At 41.9% G+C, this 19,818-nt stretch overlaps 1 protein-coding gene across 3 annotated transcripts in view; it reads right to left on the bottom strand.

Annotated features, from left to right (window-relative positions):
* Positions 1-19,818, bottom strand: part of LOC144683721 (protein Shroom4-like) — a 155,780-nt gene that overhangs the window by 55,122 nt on the left and 80,840 nt on the right. For all 3 annotated transcript variants that reach the window (XM_078547038.1, XM_078547039.1, XM_078547040.1), the window contains 3 exons: positions 18,350-18,481; positions 11,846-14,258; positions 1,950-2,014 (listed from right to left, as the gene is read on the bottom strand). In XM_078547038.1, the coding sequence (XP_078403164.1) occupies positions 1,950-2,014; positions 11,846-14,258; positions 18,350-18,481 (2,610 nt within the window). The remainder of the gene's footprint in view (positions 1-1,949; positions 2,015-11,845; positions 14,259-18,349; positions 18,482-19,818) is intronic.

The following is a 19,818-nucleotide window of genomic DNA, read 5'->3' as shown; positions in this document are numbered from 1 at the left end:
ATTGAATTCAAATTCCCACCGTGCGGGATTCGAACCTGGGTTCCCAGAGCTTTACCCTGGGTCTCTGGATTACTAGTCCAGCGACAATACCACTACGCCATCGTCTCCCTCCTCTTGCTCTGAAAGCTATTACACTGTGGAATATTTTGCCATATGGTTATTGAAGTATAGACTAGAACTTAATTTTAAAGGGAATCAAATATGTATTTATAAAAGGAGGAATATAAAAAGTTCTTGGGGCTAGGTGTTGAATGGGGTTACGGGAGAGAGTGGCAGCATCATGGGGTGAATGACCTTCTCTTTTGCTGTAATTCCTATTATTCTATGAAAACATTTACCGAATCCAAGCTCAATATGTGGTTTAGAAATGTTATTGCTGAGCTGAGTTTACAGCAGTATGCCCTGTGAGAAATGCCCCAAACTCTGAGTCTGTTCCCTATGTATGATCTCTTGGTTTGCTGCGGCTCAGTATGTGCCAACTGGTTTTGATGTGAAATCCAAGTTCACATGAGCCCTGACTGAGGTTCCCAGTTCAGAGTCGTCACCTTCACACACAAACTGAGTTCAAACCAGAGTCCAAGAAGGTGAGGAAGCAGATCAGGTCCGTTAAAAGTGACATCAGCTGGGACCCTTGTGCATTGCAGGCTGATTCGAGCGATGGTTTCACAGTGATTATCAGTGGTTTATAGCATTTCTTTTACTTACAGATGCTAACAGCATTGTGATTGTCTTTAAACTGTTCCTGGCTCAGATGCTGGCCAGAGCAGGTAAGGAAGGCAGATTGACCACCACCTTCGCAAGGGGTGGGCAATAAATGCTGGCCTTCCCGGTGGCACCCACAACACGTGAATAAATGGAAGATAAATGCAAATCTTTTTTTAAACTTTTGAAGCTGTTGACTCAAACATGGAAGCATTAGCTGAGAAATACTTTAATTAGGTTCAGTAAGGGAGGAGCTACAAAACTGGTAAATGTAGATTAATAACTTCTTTGATAACAATTGAGGTAAATAGAGAAATGTTATACATAGTTCAAGAAAGAGTGAGAAGTTGTAGAAAGGCAGGAACTTTTTAGATTAACATGTGGTATTAGGAATGAACTATGTTGTTCATAGTATGTGGAGTTTGTGAAATACAGATATTATGACATCACAGAAATAAGAAGTATAGTATGTTTAGTAAAGTCAGACCCATAAAACAAGGCCATGATACTGTACAGTGAGTGTCTTGCTCAGGGCACACTTAAGTGTTAAAACAATGTGATGGACACACCCACAATTCCTCTCAAAAACAGCCACTGATTTAAAAAGGAGGCTGACCAGATGCTGAGTAGAGGACTTTCTTGGCTGAAAAGGGGAGAAATGAAACTAGAGGAGCGGTAACTCTATTAAACTATCAATAAGGCCTTTTCACTTGTACAGTGGGTGCTGGGACAGTTTTCTAATATTACTGCTTTGCTTTCTCCTGCTGAGTAACGAGAGAACACTTCACTGAATCTGAGCTTTGACAAGATGCCAAAGGTCTGAATGGAAGTCTACTTCCATGGAGCAGCAGTTCTGCCAAAGGTCATAGATGAAGAGGAGACGGGCAATAATGGGCCTATATTATGAGCTCCCGAGTTAGGCAGACAGTTCAGGATCTATGTTATCAGTTAGCCAATTGCTTCCTATCAGGATCTTTCACCTGTTCTAGTTCCCTTTAGGTCATTGGGGACAGCAGGGCTTTTAATGGTGGGTACTTGTAAGCTGGCAGGAGAACATGAGCTAAAGGTTCTAATCCTTGACTAAGTTTAGACTGTATTGAGCCTGAGGGTGGAGGATATTCCTAAATCAGAAATATGCTTTAAAACCCAACATAGCCATGCAAGATTTAAATATTTTATCATCTTAAACTGAATGGTGGGCAGGGAAGGATAAAGGAGTTCCATGGAATTAATCACTAAGCTCCTACCTTTGTGTTGGAATAAACTTCCTGTTTATTATCTCAGTCTGATCCAGATTTTCCACCGGATATCCCTGCAAAGAAGATTGCCAGTCAGTACAGAGAAACATCCGCAACCCTATTTACAGCACAGTTGGGAAACACATCAGCATTGTCTTGGCTTTACTCTTGCTAGCTACAGTGAGACAGTTCCTTTAATTAGCAACTAAAGTAAACATATCACAAGGACTGGACAGAGTATTTGGAACCTGAAAAAAAAAAAGCTCTGCGGTACAGATCTAGGAGGGTCGACTGTACTAGAAACACAGTCTATTCATTTGATAATGAAAATGCTCCAGAAAAATACATCAATACCAGAAACACACTCCAACTGTTCATCAGTTCTTGTCATGTAATTCACATTCTTCATTACTGTTTCTTTCATTTCACAAAAGATGCTGAAGCTGCTGACTAATGCTGTGATACAATTCCCACTGGCAGTCCTCTTCTGCCTAAACCGAGCGTAATTTGATAGTACAGAACCTGAACATTGCTGAAGAGAGATGTTGCCGAAGCTTTTCATCTTGCACTCATCAGGACAAATGCAAGAATGCTAGACTTCAAATGATAGCAATTTACATTACAGGAGAAAAGGGTGCTGATTGGTTGACAAGTCGACTCTGATTGACAGAGGTGTTGCCATGGATAAAGCAACTGGGCACTATAGGCCCCTCAAGCTCCCAGGTCATTCAAAAAAGGCACAAGGCTTGAACTTATTCCTTTTGTTTGCAGAGAATAGGTCCGTGCTTATGAATGTATGTTAGTTCTAGGAAGTGTAATTGTATCATGTTATGAGCTCGACTGGTTATCTCAAATTGGTTGGTTAGCGTAGCCAACAGCGCACTTAGGATTGTTCAGCAAGTGCCACCCAATCATGGAATCAAATCTAACAGATGTTTTGGGTTTTGTAAGCACGGGCTGTTGAGTATGGCCCTTACTCTGTCTATTATGAACAACCGAAGGAACATGCTTTTTGATTCCATCAGCTGATCATTAGGATGTGCAACCTAGGTACTACCACAGGAAAATGCTGTTTGATTACATCGGCCAAACATTGGGATTACAGCCTATATACCTGGTAGTGCACTGACACTGAAATTCATATGCAGTGTTGCTCAATTGTGTGGCGGGCAGAATGCCTTTTTGGATTGACGGCAGCAGCCTGTTAGTGAAAAATACCACTTGCATAGCCACTGCAGTGGCAGCATGAAATGGCTTGCGTAACCTACTGTTCAAATTTTTGAGATACTTTCCAGGGTATTTTGAGGTAGACTGGGCACTTTTCAGGTAATTGGCAAAGTATTCAACCAGCCCACGCTTGCAAAGCCCAAAACAAAATGTCTGTTAGATGTTATTTTCTACACGTGGGAAGCACTTGCTGAACAATACTGAGTGCGCTAATAACTACACTAACAACCAATTTAAGATAATCACGAGCTCGTAATGTGACTCATTTACACTTGTTAGAAGCAACATAGATTCACATGCAGAATCCCGTTCTCTGCAAATGAAAGGAATATGTTCAACTCTTGCGCCTTTTATGGATTACCCGGGAGTTTAAAGAGCTTGCATTTTCCCATTGCTATCGCCATGGCAACACCTCAGCCAGAGTCGACTTGCCAACCAATCAACACCCATTTTTTCTTGTAGTAAAGATTGTGACCGTTTGTCGTTCTTGCATCTGCCCCGATTAGTGAAAGCTGAAAAGCTTCAACTCTCTTTTCAGCAATATTGAGTGTAATTTCTTAAGTGAGCCACAAATATCGGTAGGTTATTTAATTATACCAACAGGGGGACTTATCACAGTCTAGCCCACTTTCACGTAGCATGTGAGCTGAACTCAAAAGCTGAGGTGAAAATTATTGCCTTTGACATCAAGGCAGCATTTGACCTAGCATCAAGGAGCCATTGCAAAATTGAAGTCAATGGGAATCAAGGGAAAGCTCTTCACTGGTTAGAGTCATTCCAAGCACAAAGGAAGATGCTTATAGTTGTTGGAGGTCAAACATCTCAGCCCCAAGACTTTGCTGCAGGAGTTTCTCAGGGACCTCCAACTAGAAGGACAAGAGCAGTGGACGCACGGGAACACCACCACTTACAAGTTCCCTCCAAACACACCAACCTGACTTGGAATTATATCCCCATTGTCGCTGAGTCAAAAACCTGGAACTCCCTTCCTAACTGCACCGAGTGTACCTTCTGTAGTGATTTAAGAAGGCAGCTCATCACCACCTTCTCAAGGGAAATTAGGAATGGGCAACAAATGCTGCCTTGCCAGCAACACACTCATTCCATGAAAGAATGAAAACAAGAAGAAGAAAATAAATCAACAAAGTAAACCCAAAAGACTACTTTTACACCTTCGAGGATATAGAGGCTTTAGATATGGGTAAGCACAGATTGACTGGGATGCTGTCCAGTTTGAGGAAATAGTAATATAAAGAATTCTTGAAAAATTGTGCTATTTTTCATTGGACAATACAGGTTACAGGATATGCTGGACGTGTTTAAAAATATTAAAATTTGTGATTTGGGTAAACAGAAGCAGAACATTTCCAGTAGGTTAAGCGGTGAAGAATGAGAGACCACAAAGATAAAAGCTTAAAGCAAAAAATTTAGAACAGAATGCAGGAGAAACTACTTTATATGAAAAGTTGTGAAGATGTGGAATTCACTTCCAGGGTTAGTGATTGCAGAAGTAACTATGTCAACATAGATTTGACGGCTGAATGAAGGAAAAAAATTGAAGGGTTGGACCCAAGAATCTGTTTGTGTGTTTTAACATACATGTATTTAACTCTATTGGACAGCACTGGAGAAGCTGGTAGCACAATGCTCCCCCACTGACAGTAACTGACACATCACAAAGAAATCAAGGTAGGCAGAAAAATACCTTCACTCATTACCTTCCCCAAAATAAACAATGCAGAATTAATGTCTTCAATATTGTGTCCATAATTAATTGGAAACAGAACACTATCTCTTTGTCCTTGGCATATTTAACAAATCATAAACAAATCATATCATGCTGAGTGAGAGATCAGCAAGGTTCAAGTTCCTTTACCTAGTCTTAATTGGCTGCTCCCAGATTGGCAACAGCACCATTACAAATAGTCTTAATGCCCCTATATTAGGAAAAAGATTGAAAAAAATTAACAAGCTTCTTAACTACTTGTTAACTCACGATCCTTGTTTCGAAAAAGGACAAAATTTGACTTAGATGTCACTCAGTCTATGGTCAAATGGGCTATTCAGTTTCATGGGTGAAGAATGACCAGAATGGGAGAGGTCAGATCTGCTAGCACTGACGGATCAATACCTCAGCAAAAGTCAATGCCATCAAATGAGAAAATGTGGAGGAAGGGAAGCAAAAGAACCTTTCCATCATTATGTACTAGCTGTAATACAGATAAATATCACTGGAAGGGAGACTGGTACTGTACTTAAAAGAGACCTTGCACAACTTTAAAAAAAACTTGTATTTATATAGTGTTTCTCACAACCACCAGATGCCTCAAAGTACTTTACAGTCAATGAAGCAGTTTTTATGATGTTGAGTGAGGGACAAGTATTGGCCATGTCACCAGAGATAACTCCCCTGCTCTTCTTCAAAATAGTGCCATGGGATCTTTTACATCTACTGAGTAGGCAGGTGGGGCCTCAGTTTAATGCATCATCCAGAAGATGGCACCCCCGACTGTACAGCATTCTCCAATGCACTGGAGCATCAGCTGTGAATTTTCTGCTCAAGCCCTGGAGTGGGACTTGGACGTGGACCCCAAACCTTGTGACTCAAGATGCGCGAGTGTTAGCAACTGTGCCACGGCTGACACAAAGGCAGTAATTTAATTCAATGACTATACGCTAGTCAACACATGCAAGCTGTATTACTGCTTGTAAGCCATTGCTGATTCTGTTAACATCCATGCAATTCATTGTCAGACTTTCAGGAGACCCTCCCGCATGACTCAGCCGTGGCTTCCTTTGTGAATTCTATTTCCTTTCAGCCTGAAAATACATAGTAACTCCCATTAAATTCCATGCTTGAGAGCTGCTACTGAGAAGGAATTTTTCAAATCTAGACAGAATATTGAAAGAACAGACTGTGCACAGAAGGGTGTCATAATGATCTAAAAGGCTATTTATATAGGAAGGGAGATTCCGCCCAGCCATTTTGATTCAACGTCAATGATTCTCTTGGGCCAGCCTTGTCTAAGAACTCGCCATCAGAACTAGCTTTCGTAAAAATTACAGAAAATTTACAATTGACACAGAAGGCAGCCATTAGGCCTATCATACTGTATCAGTCAATGAAGAACTACTCAGCCTAAACCCACCCTCCTGCACTTTGTCCATAGCACTGCATGTCACGGCTCTTCAAGTAGATATTCGAGTACTTTTTAAATGTGTTGAGGGTTTCTGCCCTCGCCACCCTTTCAGACAGAGAGTTCCAGGTCCTTACCACACATTGGGTGAAAAACATTTTCCCATCTCCCCTCTCACCCTTCTACCAATTACTTTAAATCTATACCCCCTAGCTTTGGACCCTCTGCTAGGGTGAATAGGTTGTCCCTATTTCCTCTATCTAGGCTCTTCAATTTTATATGCCTCACTTAAGTCACCACTCAGCCTCCTCTGTTCCAAGGAAAACAACCGCCCAGCTAATCCAAACTTTTCTCATAACTAAAATTTTCCAGCCCTGGCAACATCCTCGTAAATCTCATCTGTACCCTCTCCAGTGCAATCACATCTTTCCTGTAACGTGGTAACCAAAATTATCACAGTACCAAAGCTGTGGACTAACTAGTGCTGTATACAGTTCCAGCATAACCTCCCTGCTCTTATAGTCTATGCCTCAGCTAATAATGGAAAGCATGCCAAATGCCTTCTTAATCATCTTCTAGACCTGTCCTGCTATCTTTAAGGATCAGTGGACATACACTCGAATTCCCTCTGTTCCTCCACATTACTTAATATCTTCCCGTTTGCTGTGCAGTCCTTTTCCTTGTTGCACCTTCCAAATTGCATTACCTCATACTTCTATGGATTGAATTCCATTTTCTACTTTTCAGTTCAATTGACCAGACCATCTGTACCTTCCTGCAGTCTAAAACTTTCCTCCTCACTGTCAACCAGATGGCAGTTTTTAAATCACCTGACAACTTCTTTGTCATGCCCCCTACATTTGAGTCTAAATCATTAATGTAAATAACAAAAAGCAAGGAACCAACTACTGTGCCCTGCAGAACTCCACTGGTAATCAGTTTTCAGTCACAATACCATCTGTCAACCATTAGCCTTTGCCACTAAGATAATTTTGGATCCTATTGTGACTCTCCCTTGGATCCCAAAGGCTTTACTTCTTTGACCAGCCTGCCATGTGGGGCCTTATCTACAACCTTGCTAAAATCCATACAGATAACATCCATTGCACTGCCCTTAGAAACCAGACTTGTCACCTCCACAAAAAATTCAAATCAAGTTAGACATGACCTTCAACAAATCCACCCTGACTCTCCTCGATTAATCTATGCCTTGCTAATTGAAGGTTTATACTGTCTCTTTGAATTAATTCCAATAATTTGCCCACAACTGAAGTTAAGATAGCTGGCATATAATTATTCAGATTATCCCTTCCTCCCTTTTAAACAATGGTACAAAATTAACAGTCCTCCAATTTTCTGGCATCATTACTGTAACTCTTTCGAGTTATCAACAGATTGCATGTAACTCTTTCGAGTACATTCACAGTTCTTGGTTTCCGGGAGTGGGACATGAACCCACAACCTTCTGATTCAAAGGCGAGGTTGCTATGAACTGAGCCACAGCTGACACCTCTTAGTCAAGGAGGATTCAAATACGATGATCAGAGCTGCCGCTATTTTCTCCCTTGCTTCCTTAACCACCTAGAGCCAATTAAAATCAAGAGACTGGATAATAATAGTCACTTGGTAGTATAGAACTAGAGTATTGCTGAAAAAAAAGAGGCGTACTATTGAAGCTTTTTGTCGCAGTCATCAGAACAGATGCAAGAATGCCAAATTTCAAAGGGAGCAACAATTAATATTGCATGAGGAAAAGGTGCTAATTGGCTAGCAGGTCGAGTCTGATTGCTCGAGGCATTGCCATGGAGAATGCACCTCTATTGTCCCCCAATTTAATTTAAAATGTTGAGGCATTGCGCCTTTTCTAAATTAAGCAAAAGCACAGGGGACAATAATTTGATGCTGCATTCTCCATGGCAACACCTTGACCACAAGATTGCCAACCAATCAGCATCCTTTTCTCATGCAGGATAAATTGTTGCTCCCTTTGACATTTGGCATTCTTGCATCTGTCCTGATGAGTTTTTTTTTTTGCAGCAAAATTGGACATTACAGGCTGCCATGATCCTCGCTAACCCACCCCACCCCCTGCTAAAAAGTCAAGGGAGAGCCCACCCACGATCCCAAAAGCTGCTCTGCTGTAATTTAACGCCAATCAGTTGGCCAGCAGCACCAGCCAGGAGCGGTGGCCACTGCTGAGACAACAGGCAGTTCCTGATGCCAAGGAACCAAGAGTAATGGGTAAATTCAGGGATTCAGGGATCTCTGTAGAAGGTAAGTTGCAGGGTGGGAATGGGGACAGGGAGCCAGGTTCAAGAGACCCAGAGGGAATTAAAGTGGGGAATGACCTTTGATGGTGGGTGGAAGCCCAGGGGTCCCCAAATGAGGCCCCCCTCTCCCTCTGACTGACATCAGCCTGCACAGCTAAAGCTGCAGGGCTTCCCCTATGGCATGGGCCTCCTCCCACTGTGGGTAAAATACAGGTGGCAGGATGAGGCCTTAAGTGGTCAATTAATTGGTCATTTAAGGGCCTTGATAGGCCCAAGGGAAATCAGGCCACACAACGCCCCCATTCCCCGTAAAATACCAGAGAGGTTGGGAGTGGGTGGGTAGGTAGGTGAGTGGCAGGCAGGCCGCCCACTGGATTTTACTTCTCCCTCACCCCAAACTACAACCCTGCTGGCGGGGAATGTAAAATCCAGTCTGAGAGGTCCAGCAGGAAGGACAAGAGGTTTGGGCAAGGCTGGCTGAGTTGTCTAACCCGAGGTATCTCTACAACTTTGCTGTGTAAAAATATTTAGCTACACCAAACTAGTGGTACAAAATACTACAAACACCATCATCACCTCTGTATTATAAAGGAATAAACCAGGCAGGGCTCCAGTTCCCAATCACAGTCTACCCTCATTTTGTGAATACTGGAGGAAAACAAGATCAAAGTTAAGACGGTCAGGCACCCCAGGTTATTGGCACTCACTCCTCAGGGTCACACATGAAGAATGACCATTTAATTGAGATAATGGCTGGCATGAATATCACTAGAACAAAACCTGCAACTGATTAACCACCAAATAACTAATAGGAGACAGGGGAATGGCAGACAGAGGGGAACAGGAGATAAAAATTCAATTCTTAATAAATTGGATTTTGTGCTGATAATTAATGAAAGTAGTGCGATTTGCCCCAATTCAAAGAAAAACATTTGAGTTCAAGAAATATTTAGGTTGATTCTAAAAGAGTGACAAAGCAATATGCTAGGCTTTCAATGGCTCAGTGATGGCAAATATGTCATCTTATGTGTAGCTGGAACCTTGGCCTATGGTGATCACAGCTTTGGTGGAAGAAATGAAAACATTATTTAAATACAAATTGTTGTTGTTATTGTAATGTCTTTAACGTAATAAACATCCCAAGGCCTTCATAGTAGTATTGATCAAAATTTCCCATCAGGCCATATAAGGCGATATTAGGTCAGATGATCAAAAACTGTGTCAATGTGATAGGTTTTAAGGAGCATTTTAAAGGAGGGTAGAGAAATAGAGAGATTTCAAGGGGGAATTCCAGAGCTTTACAGCTACCAATAGTGGAGCAATTAAAATTGGGGATGCTCAAGAGCCCTGAATTAGATGAGTGCAGTTATATCAGAGAATTGTGGATTAGAAAAGATTACAGAGATAGTGAGGGGTCAAGGCCATGGAGGGATTTGAAAACAAAGAGCAGAATTTTAAAATTGAGGCATTGCTTAACTGGAAGCCAGTGTAGGCCAGTGAGCACAGGAGTGCAGGGTGAACAAGACTTGGTGCAAGTAAGGACAGAGGCAGTAGAGTTTGGGTGACCACAAGTTCACCAAGGGCAGAAAGTGAGAGGCCAGCAAGGAGTATGTTAGAATAGTCCAGTCTAGGGGTAACAAAAGCATGAATGAGGGTTTCAGCAGCTGATGATCTGAGGCAGGGCATAGTCAGGTGATGTTACAGAGGCGGAAATAGGTGTAGTTAGTGACTGTGTGGTTGAAGGCTCATCTCAGGGATAAATATGACACCAAGAGTGTGAACAGTCTGGATCAGCTTCAGACAGTTGCCAGGGAGAGAGATGCAGTCAGCAGCTAGGGAATGAGGTTTATAGTAAGGACTGCAAACCATGGCTTCAGCTTTCCCAATATTTAATTGAAGGAAGCTTCTGCTCATCCTGTTTTGGATGCTGGACAAGCAGAATCCCAGAATCTTGGAAGGGCAAAAGACTAATTTTCCTGACTGCTCTTTAATCACTCCTGGATGAAAAGTACATGTGTGGATGGTGGGCAAGAACAGATTCAGGGCTTGGCTGTAATGCCACATGCTCAAATAGCCAAATTATGTTTGCTGTTTAGACAGGCACAATTAATAAACTCAAAAAGTTTATTAAAGGATTAGCTGACTTTGATATGATGTTACGAATGTAACTGTTTTTACGGGATTAAGTACTTGAGGGGATTAAATGTTTTGAATGGGTTTTCATGAATGGGAGTTTTTCTTTACTATAGTAAAGGCTGCAATAGATATTTAGAACTTTATTTTATTCAATCTCTACATGGCTCCTGAGGTCTGGTGATGGTGGATTCTGAGCGAGTTGGCATGGAGGGTGTAAGGGCAAATGATGATGGGTGGGGGGTATGGTTGGGAGCACATGAGGTGGCATTAAATTGGCATGGGGATATGAGGGACCATGGGGGTAGATGGGAGCATGAGCTAGGGTGTGTGAGGGACGAAGTCTAGAGGTCTTAATATTTAACAAAAAAATCTGGGACCAAGTATCAAATAACCATGACGGGCATTTTAAACAGCTTGCCTTAGCACTTGGCAGCCCCTGTGGCCACCTCCAATTTGCATCTGGGGGTGCCTCCCTCCACCCCGAAGCAACGATCCTGCCATTCAGGCGAGTTTCTCCCAAGGTGCGCACAGTGAGCTACGAGATTTCCCAACTCAAGCTACCTGCCTCAGGAGCAAAAATCCAGGCCTACAAGTTCCACCAATAACACCAAAAACTCAGTATTACATTTAAGACCCAAAACCCCTTCAGCAAAATGGAATGTGACAGTCTCATGTTTGTCATGTTGATAGCTTTGTCGTGTTCCAAGTTCCATTACTACTAAGTAAAATTACATTAGTTGGCAGTCAGGGTGCTGTCTTTTTATTCCAGCTATAAAACAGATACAGCAGTTAAAAATAATAGTCATGTAAACTAGACAGCCATGGTAGGTTTTATTTACACAGGGGCACCTTATTCTTTGTTCATGTCCACAGCTGTCCCCACTAATTGACCCCTTCCCCAACAATAAGCCCTGATCTCAATCAAGCTGAAAGGGTGAGCCTGCACAAGAGTTTTGCTTCTCATAAGAGGATGGGGAAAAATATTGGCCAATTTCTTTCTTTTGGATGCTTTATGGCAACCTTAGGTTACCGTTAATCTGGCCAGCACAGGCAGGTTGGATGACTCATCAAAGGAATGCACTTCCAACAAATGTGAGATACATTAAAATAAACAGGTAACTTAGACATGTCCTACCTCAGATAAAGAGGGCTGCAACTGGTGGGAGCTTATGGTAGGATGAGGTTCTTCCAGGTGACTATTATCTGGATGGAAATACTGACAATGTAGTGTTGAAGCTGGCTCAGAGCGTTGCACTTGCTGAACATGAGAGATGCAATGTTCTTTCAAAGTGCTTGATTTATTTGGTTTGAGGGGCTTTAAATTTTCACATCCCTGCTCATGTAACTTCTCTCCTTGTGCATGGTGAATTGCTTGGTCCAAATTTAATGGTGAACAAGGAGGATATTGCCCAGAATCTTGGGTGACTCTGCTTATGGAGTGTTGGAAGATTTCTTCTGCTGATTGCCTCAGACGATCACTTGGGAGGGCATGTGACTTACTGCAAAAGCTCTGCCCTTTAGATTTTCCTATGGTACTTGATTTACTCTGAACTCTGAGAAAATTGCAAGAATCAGACCCAGACAAACTTTTACTGGTCTCCTCAAAGAATTTTCTCCTCTCTGCAAAGGACACCAGGGGAGAGGTATCTGGTTCCTGTAATACTGCTGTTGCACAAGATTTCATCTCATCAGACCCAACTTCCTTTATCACCTTACTTTGAGCCTCTTGTTTATCTTCAGGTGTCCGTCTCCATTGGCCAGATCCACTGATGTCCTGAGCAGTCTTCTGCTCATCAAAATTTTGGGATAGTGAACCAGTTTCTGTTTTGCATTTGTTTGGTGAAACACAGGAGCTATGGGCCAATGGATATGAATACATACTCCCTGGTTTATGATCCTCTTCCACTTTGTCCAGGGTTTTACTGGGATCTATGGTCTGTGTTTTTGTGCCTGTAGTTTCTTCTTTTGTGCCACTGGCATCAGACTCACCAGTAATACAAGTATAGGAACTGGATGGCTTCTCTCTCAAGTCACCCAATTCTTCTGAAGCTTCTTCCATCTGTAACAGCACAGTTGCATTCTTGTTCTTCTGCAACTGAGCTTTCTTCATTTGTATTTCATTACGCAAATTTGTGGCAAAGCGGTCACTTTTGCGCCGCATCCTGGCTGCTCTAGAACCTAATACCCGAGTATTTCTGCCAGTTTCATTCTTGGCTTCTTCCAAATCTGCCTCATCTTCCAAAGTATTGCCACTTGAAGAAGTGCTTCCAATCTCGCTCATCTGATCTGGTGGTCTTGGAGGCAATTGTATGTTTTGTTGCTGGGCTGTTGTTTGAACTGATGCACTTCTACAACTTTTACTACTCGGCTCAGCTTTGGGAGGGGAAGAATGAAGCTGATTATCCAAATAGTGATCACAAGCGGCTACTTCAATTTCTTGTTGCTTCCCAAAGGAGTTCTCTTTCATCTGCTTTTCAAATGAAGAATCAACGTTATTTAAAGCTTTATGGGAATGTCCTATGTTGGATTGATATTCCTGCTGAGGTTTTGGTACACAGTTGGCCCATTCATTACTTTCCTGATCATACTGTAATCCCAAACCATTTTTACCACAGTCTGAAATTGGAACTGAATGCATTTGCGCTGATAACAACTTCTCAGGTGCACTGTGCCTATGCAAATTCAAAGGCAATCTTTCATTCTGACTCAGGCTCAGGTATTGACTGGCAACAAATGATGGCTCAATCAAATTGTATAAATCCAACTGCCCCATCAAATATCGACTGGATTTTCTAGGGATTGTTGTACTTTCATGTGAAATAATTTTTTCACTATGAGAATGGCAATAAAGCCTTGGCTGTTGTCTTAACAAGCAGCAACACTCTATTGAACAATGGTTGGATGCCGGGTTACTGGACTGCAGGGCAGTGCCTGTACAGCACTTAGGAGCACAGGTATAATATTGTCCCTCAGAATCTTTATCTCTTGTAGATAACAAGGTTTCAGAAGCCCATCTTCCAGGATGAAGCAACAGGTTTGTTGCTGCAAGTGCCTTAGAATTAATCATGCACAGAGACGCAGAGCGAGATTTAGCTGCCACAAAACTTTCTCTGCGAACAGGTAGTGGGGGAGGGGTTGATTTGGTAGAACTTGCAGCACTTTCTTCATGTACATGGGATGGCAACACGTCACTTTCAGGTGACCCCTTCCCACAGTGAGAACAAAGTTGCTCTTCAGCTGGCCTTTCTCTGCCTTCACTTTCATTTTGAAGGTACTGGGCCTCGCTATACCTGGTCGGCAGCCATCCCAAGCCATGTAATATGCTGTCCATGGAGGCTGACTCATCAGTTTTCACCGACGATGACAGAGTGTAGTCAGAGGCATTAGAGCTTGCAGAAAATGAGCTGTAGGCAGAGTCTCTTTTGTTAGGATATGTGCTTTGGTCACAGCTTTGGCTGGGTTGGTCAAGGCTGTCCATACTTCCAAATGAACTCCTCTGATCTGAGCTACGGTGGAGAGCTAGTTGATCCCACTGCGTAGGAAAGTCACTGGAAGACACAACAGAATGAAATAAACTTTAAAATGCCATGTTTGAGCACACAATTTGTAACTGCCTCATTTTGGGTGTCTACACCACCATTTCCAGCTATATGGCTACAAGTTTTACCACTCCTGGGCATGTTATGTACTGTAAACAAGTTCCTTATTGAGGCTAATAGCATTACACACGGAAGGTCATTGGTACATAGGATTTCATTATATTTGTCATGGTGATCTCCTGGAATTCACTTAGAGACTAATTGTAGGCAAGGATATTAAAGGTTACGGAGCCAAAACAGTAGATGAAATTAAGATACAGATCAGCCATGATCCAATTCAGTGGTCCTCAAACTGGGGTCTGCGGACTCCTGGGCGTCTGTACAGACTTTCCAGAGGGTCCTCGAGATAATGTGAAAATGCTCAATAACTCAGTCTTGGAGCCAAAATGTCCAAGTAACAGGAGTCAGGCTGACGTATGTTGGCTGGAGTTGGGCCACATTAATGCCCCAGGAAGCGGATCAGAGCGCACTCGGGGCCTCAGATGGCATGGATGAAAGTCAGGCTGTAAGGACTGTAAGGAGCCAACAATTGCAACCAGCAGATGTTATGGTAGCGGCCACTTTATTCGGACTGAAAGTTCTGGCGCTGCTGTTTGCATCTTCAATTTGTATCAAAGTAACAAAACTCAACAATCAATCCTTCCTCCACAAAGCTGCCACATATTCCAGAAGGACAAGCCGCTGATCCACATATCAGCCTCTATCACTGCCGCTTCTCTCTGGGGCTCGACAATAAGTTGTTAGAGCCAATATCCCAGCGTTGAGTGTTCACACCTAAGACTGCTTTCAGACCTGCACTGTTGATTAGACGGTGCTGGACTTGTGTATCACAGTAATCACTTTAATATGGTTAGTGTATCAGTGGCATATTGCACTTTTTCTTAAAATGATATTTAAAGGTTTGAAATGTTCTTCCACTAAATATTTCAAAAATCCTCTATCAGTATGTTTAAATTCAAAATTAGCATGGAAACACAGATGGAGGAGCTGGTGGAAATGCCCTGTGACTGCTTGCTAAAGTTTAATTTACAGGAACACATTCCCAGTTTTGGCCATCTGTTGCTGCAATGTACCCAGAATTGGTAAAAGCAGCAATAAAATTGTTGCTACCTTTCCCAACAATATACATTTATAAACAGGATCTTTAATTTGTCTTCATTGCTGCCATTGCAGAAAATAATGTTACTTTGATACAAATTGAAGATGCAAACAGCAGCGCCAGAACTTTCAGTCTGAATAAAGTGGCCGCTACCATAACATCTGCTGGTCGCAATTGTTGGCTCCTTACAGTCCTTACAGCCTGACTTTCACCCATGCCATCTGAGGCTCCGAGTGCGCTCTGATCCGCTTCCAGACAGGAGAATGATTTATGAGTCTCATTGTCAAAAATCACAATAAGGACAGACAGACTCTGCTGAGAGAGTAAACATACATAAAGATATTGGTGAGATGGGCAAGTACCTGTTTTCTTAAAAAATTACTAAAATAATCATACTATGCAAGTGTTGCATGTAAGAAGTATTATATCATGTTGTAATTTGGACGGGAGGGGGTCCATGATTACTAATTGATTTGAAATGGGGACCTTCAACCAAAAATGTTTGAGAACCTCTAATCTCAATGAAGGAACAGCCTATACTCATGTTCCTACATGCCAAACTAATTACTATTACTGAGGAAAAACTGGGTCAGAGAGAAAAAAAAATCAGAAAAGAAAATCCAGAAACAGAAGAGAGAGAGTAGGAGACTCAAAGGATGGGCAAAGAGTCAAGAGGATTCTCTAGTCACTCTTAACTCCAATCAGAAATTCAGGAGAAACTTATTTACCCAGTGAATAAAATGTAGAACTCATTACCATATAGAGTAGTTCAGGAAAATAGCATGGATGTATTTAAGGGAAAGCTAAATAAATACAAGGGAGAAAGGGATCGAAGATTATGTTGGCATATGTGAAGCACAAATGTTGGCACAACTAGTTGGGCCAAATGACCTGTTTCTGTACTTTAAATTCTATGTAATTTGGCCAAGGGTTTTTAAAATCTATTTTATTGAGATTCTTCCAAGCGATTACATGTGAGAGGGTATGCTGGGAGTCCGGATGCTTCCTCAGTTCCATCATGACTGTTTGAAACAGGCTGGATAGACCTTCTGGCCTCGTCTGTCTTTTTGTATTTTATGTTTGTAAATCCACTATTGTGGAAAACCACAAAGGTCTGTTGCTAGCCACAGAAGAAAAAGGTCTAAGGATAAAAAAAACTTAGAATAAGGTCTCTTTATACACCTCAAACAAAAAACAAATGTCTTAAAGGAACTGGGTGTCTCTAGGATTTTCTGTCCACAAGGCAACAACAGTACTGTATCTTGAAGTCAAATCATGAAAAACAATGTATAACGTTTTAAAAACAGCATGAAAATGGTTGTAAAATCAAAATGGGAGTAGGGTTTAATCAAGTTTAGAAGTCAACTGACACTAACATCTTCAGCATGTCATCAACATGTGTTTCAACAAAATATTTTTCCAGCCTGATGTTGCATGTGACAGGGTTCTATTGTAATTAAGACAAATACAATGATTCCTGTCAGATCAGCAGCAGTGGCAAAGAGCAGCAATCCATAAACATCCAAACAAAAGAATGCAGGAATGTCATGCTGAATAGTCAGCATTCCTATATTTGTAGACTTGTTTATCTCTCATTTTTTCTCTTGCTTTGCTGTAGGGGATGTCTTATTCTGGGTTTTGGTTCTATGAACACTGGCTACCTACTGGTACCTCACTAAGTAATGGTTCTTCATGTGAATGGAGGGGGTGGGGGGAGGGGAGGCAGGGGGGAAAGTGACAGTTGGATTTAATCCAGTCCTAAACCCAACATACACAAAGGCACATCCCAGCAAAGATTATTAGGAATCAATCAGGTGCAGAAATCTTATTGATTTCCATTCCCTAGCCCAGGAGCATTAAAGATATTTGTAGTGCTGCAATTATCATGTTAGCTTGGGTTAGCTGACTCATACCAGGATTTCAGCTGCAGACATTCTTGTCTGCAGTGCTTGGTATCACTGTGTATTTACCTTTACTTTACTTCCCCTCTCCTCACCGTCCAAGGGCCCAAACACTCCTTTCAAGTGAAGCAGCATTTCACTTGCACTTCCCTCAATTTAGTCTACTGCATTCGTTGCTCCCAATGCAGTTTCCTCTACATTGGAGAGACCAAACGCAGACTGGGTGACCGCTTTGCAGAACGCCTTCCGTCTGTCCGCTAGCATTACCCAGACCTCCATGTCGCTTGCCATTTCAACACTCCACCCTGCTCTCATGCCCACATGTCCGTCCTTGGCCTGTTGCATCGTTCCAGTGAAGCTCAACGCAAACTGGAGGAACAGCACCTCATCTTCCGACTAGGCACTTTACAGCCTTCCGGACTGAATATTGAATTCAACAATTTTAGATCATGAACTCTCTCCTCCATCCCCACCCCCTTTCCGATCCCCCCTTTTTTAAATATAATTTATATAGATTTTTCTTTTCCCACCTATTTCCGTTATTTTTAAATGTATTTCCATCCATTGTTTTATCTCTACCTTTTAGCCCTTTTTGATTCCTTCACCCCACCCCACCCCCACTAGGGCTATCTGTACCTTGCTTGTCCTGCTTTCTACCCTTAATTAGCACATTCCTTAGATAATATCACCAGCTTCAACAACTCTTTGTCCTTTTGTCTGTGACATCTTTTGGTTATCTCCACCTATCACTGGCCCTCTATCCAGCTCTACTTGTCCCACCCCCCTTAAACCAGCTTATATTTCACCTCTCTTCTATTTTTACTTAGTTCTGTTGAAGGGTCATTCGGACTCAAAACTTTAACTGTGTCCCTCTCCGCAGATGCTGCCAGACCTGCTGAGTTTTTCCAGGTATTTTTGTTTTTGTTGTGTATTTACCAACTGAGCCTTTTGGGCAAGCTTAACTGTTTTTTTCACACACCTCATTCTTATCTCAGTAACAATGCTAACAGCCACCAACATTAACAGTCCATAAGACTCACCTGGTGTCATATCCTGAGTGCCATGACAGACTGAGACATCCTGATGAATGGTGCATCATAGCAGCCTCAGGCTGTGCCTCTGATAACTTGGCTAAGTGCCATGTGTAAGGTCTTATCCCTGGACCATTCCTCCTAAACCAAGAAAACACACACATGTGAGCTATAGATGTCAGGTGAAGAAGCACTTAATTCTGTCTAGTAATTGGTCACTTATTTCATTTCTCTGTTTGTGGACCTCATCCACATGATAAGCACTTCAAAAGTACTTACATTTGTACAATACATTTCATGTCTTAAGGGCATCCTAAAGTGCTTCACAGCTAATTTAAGTTCATTAGGAGTTGGCCAAGGGCTGCATGTGACAGATGCTGGGAAACATAAGGCAGGCAGGTATTTTGATAGGATTAATACGCCATAAAGTTACATTCAAATTGTATTTCAAAAGTTTTCTTAACTAAACTTTTGGGTGCTATTTGGTGCATTGCAGTTTCAACAGCCCCAAGTTTCACCCTTTCTTGAAAGTGGTGAATCTCATTATGTTATTGTCATGACCATGGATCCTATCCCCTAATTATTTATGGACATATTGAACTTTTAAGAAAGACGTGTTTTCAAAAAAAAAGGACAGACAAGCAAAAGCTGGCTGAGACTGTAAGATAACCACTTGCTGGAAAATTCTTATGTTGACTACTTGACCAACTAGTTTAGAAAGAATGGAATGTCACATCCAAAAAGTGTGACACGGCCTACTTCAGACTGTGCCACTTCAAAGGAAAGGATACAATGAAAACTGAACTGTCATCTCCTGTGATTGCGGGGATAATGGAAAATGATTACTCTCTCAGCCAAAACCACCTCCTGTTGAGTTATATCCCAGACTGAACACTAACTGGGTTGAAAAGGAAACAGATCTGGGCTAAAGACATATTTGTTTTTCCCTTCCAGGAATACACAAGGGAAGGCATTTTAAAAAGCCAACTGCAGCCCTAATTCTGTGTGCTGGTCTAGTGTGTGCCTGTGTGTGTGTGTGCTGTGAATGTCACAGCTGAAGAACACCAACTGGGCATCCCTGAGCTTGCAGGTAAAAAAAAACTCTTTCTCCCTGATTGCTGGAAGCAAGTCACAAGTCAGCAAAGCCACAGCCAAAAAACAGGACAACTCCTTTCAGCTAAACTGCAGAACCAAGAATCTCCAACCCAACTGCTCAGCTGCTAAAGTCAGCGCTACCAGAATCACTCCAATTTAACGGCCGCAACCTTTTGCCATCTATTCCTCGCAGGCAAGCAAAAGGACTGATTTGTTTTTTAAAAACTTTTATTTTTGGACTCAATTTCTCATTTCTAATCTACGTGCATGTGTGTTGTGCTTTTATTATTTTTCCTTGCGTTTTGTAACTAATAAACTCACTTTTTCTTTGACTCAAGAAAGCCTGGTTAAATTGGCTCCTTTTAAAACACAAATACATTTGG

This window comes from Cetorhinus maximus, chromosome 8 (genome assembly GCF_964194155.1).
Source record: "Cetorhinus maximus chromosome 8, sCetMax3.hap1.1, whole genome shotgun sequence".
NCBI lineage: Eukaryota > Metazoa > Chordata > Chondrichthyes > Lamniformes > Cetorhinidae > Cetorhinus > Cetorhinus maximus.
The sequence above is the reverse complement of the archived record's forward strand: the minus strand, read 5'-3'. Positions and strand labels throughout refer to the sequence as shown.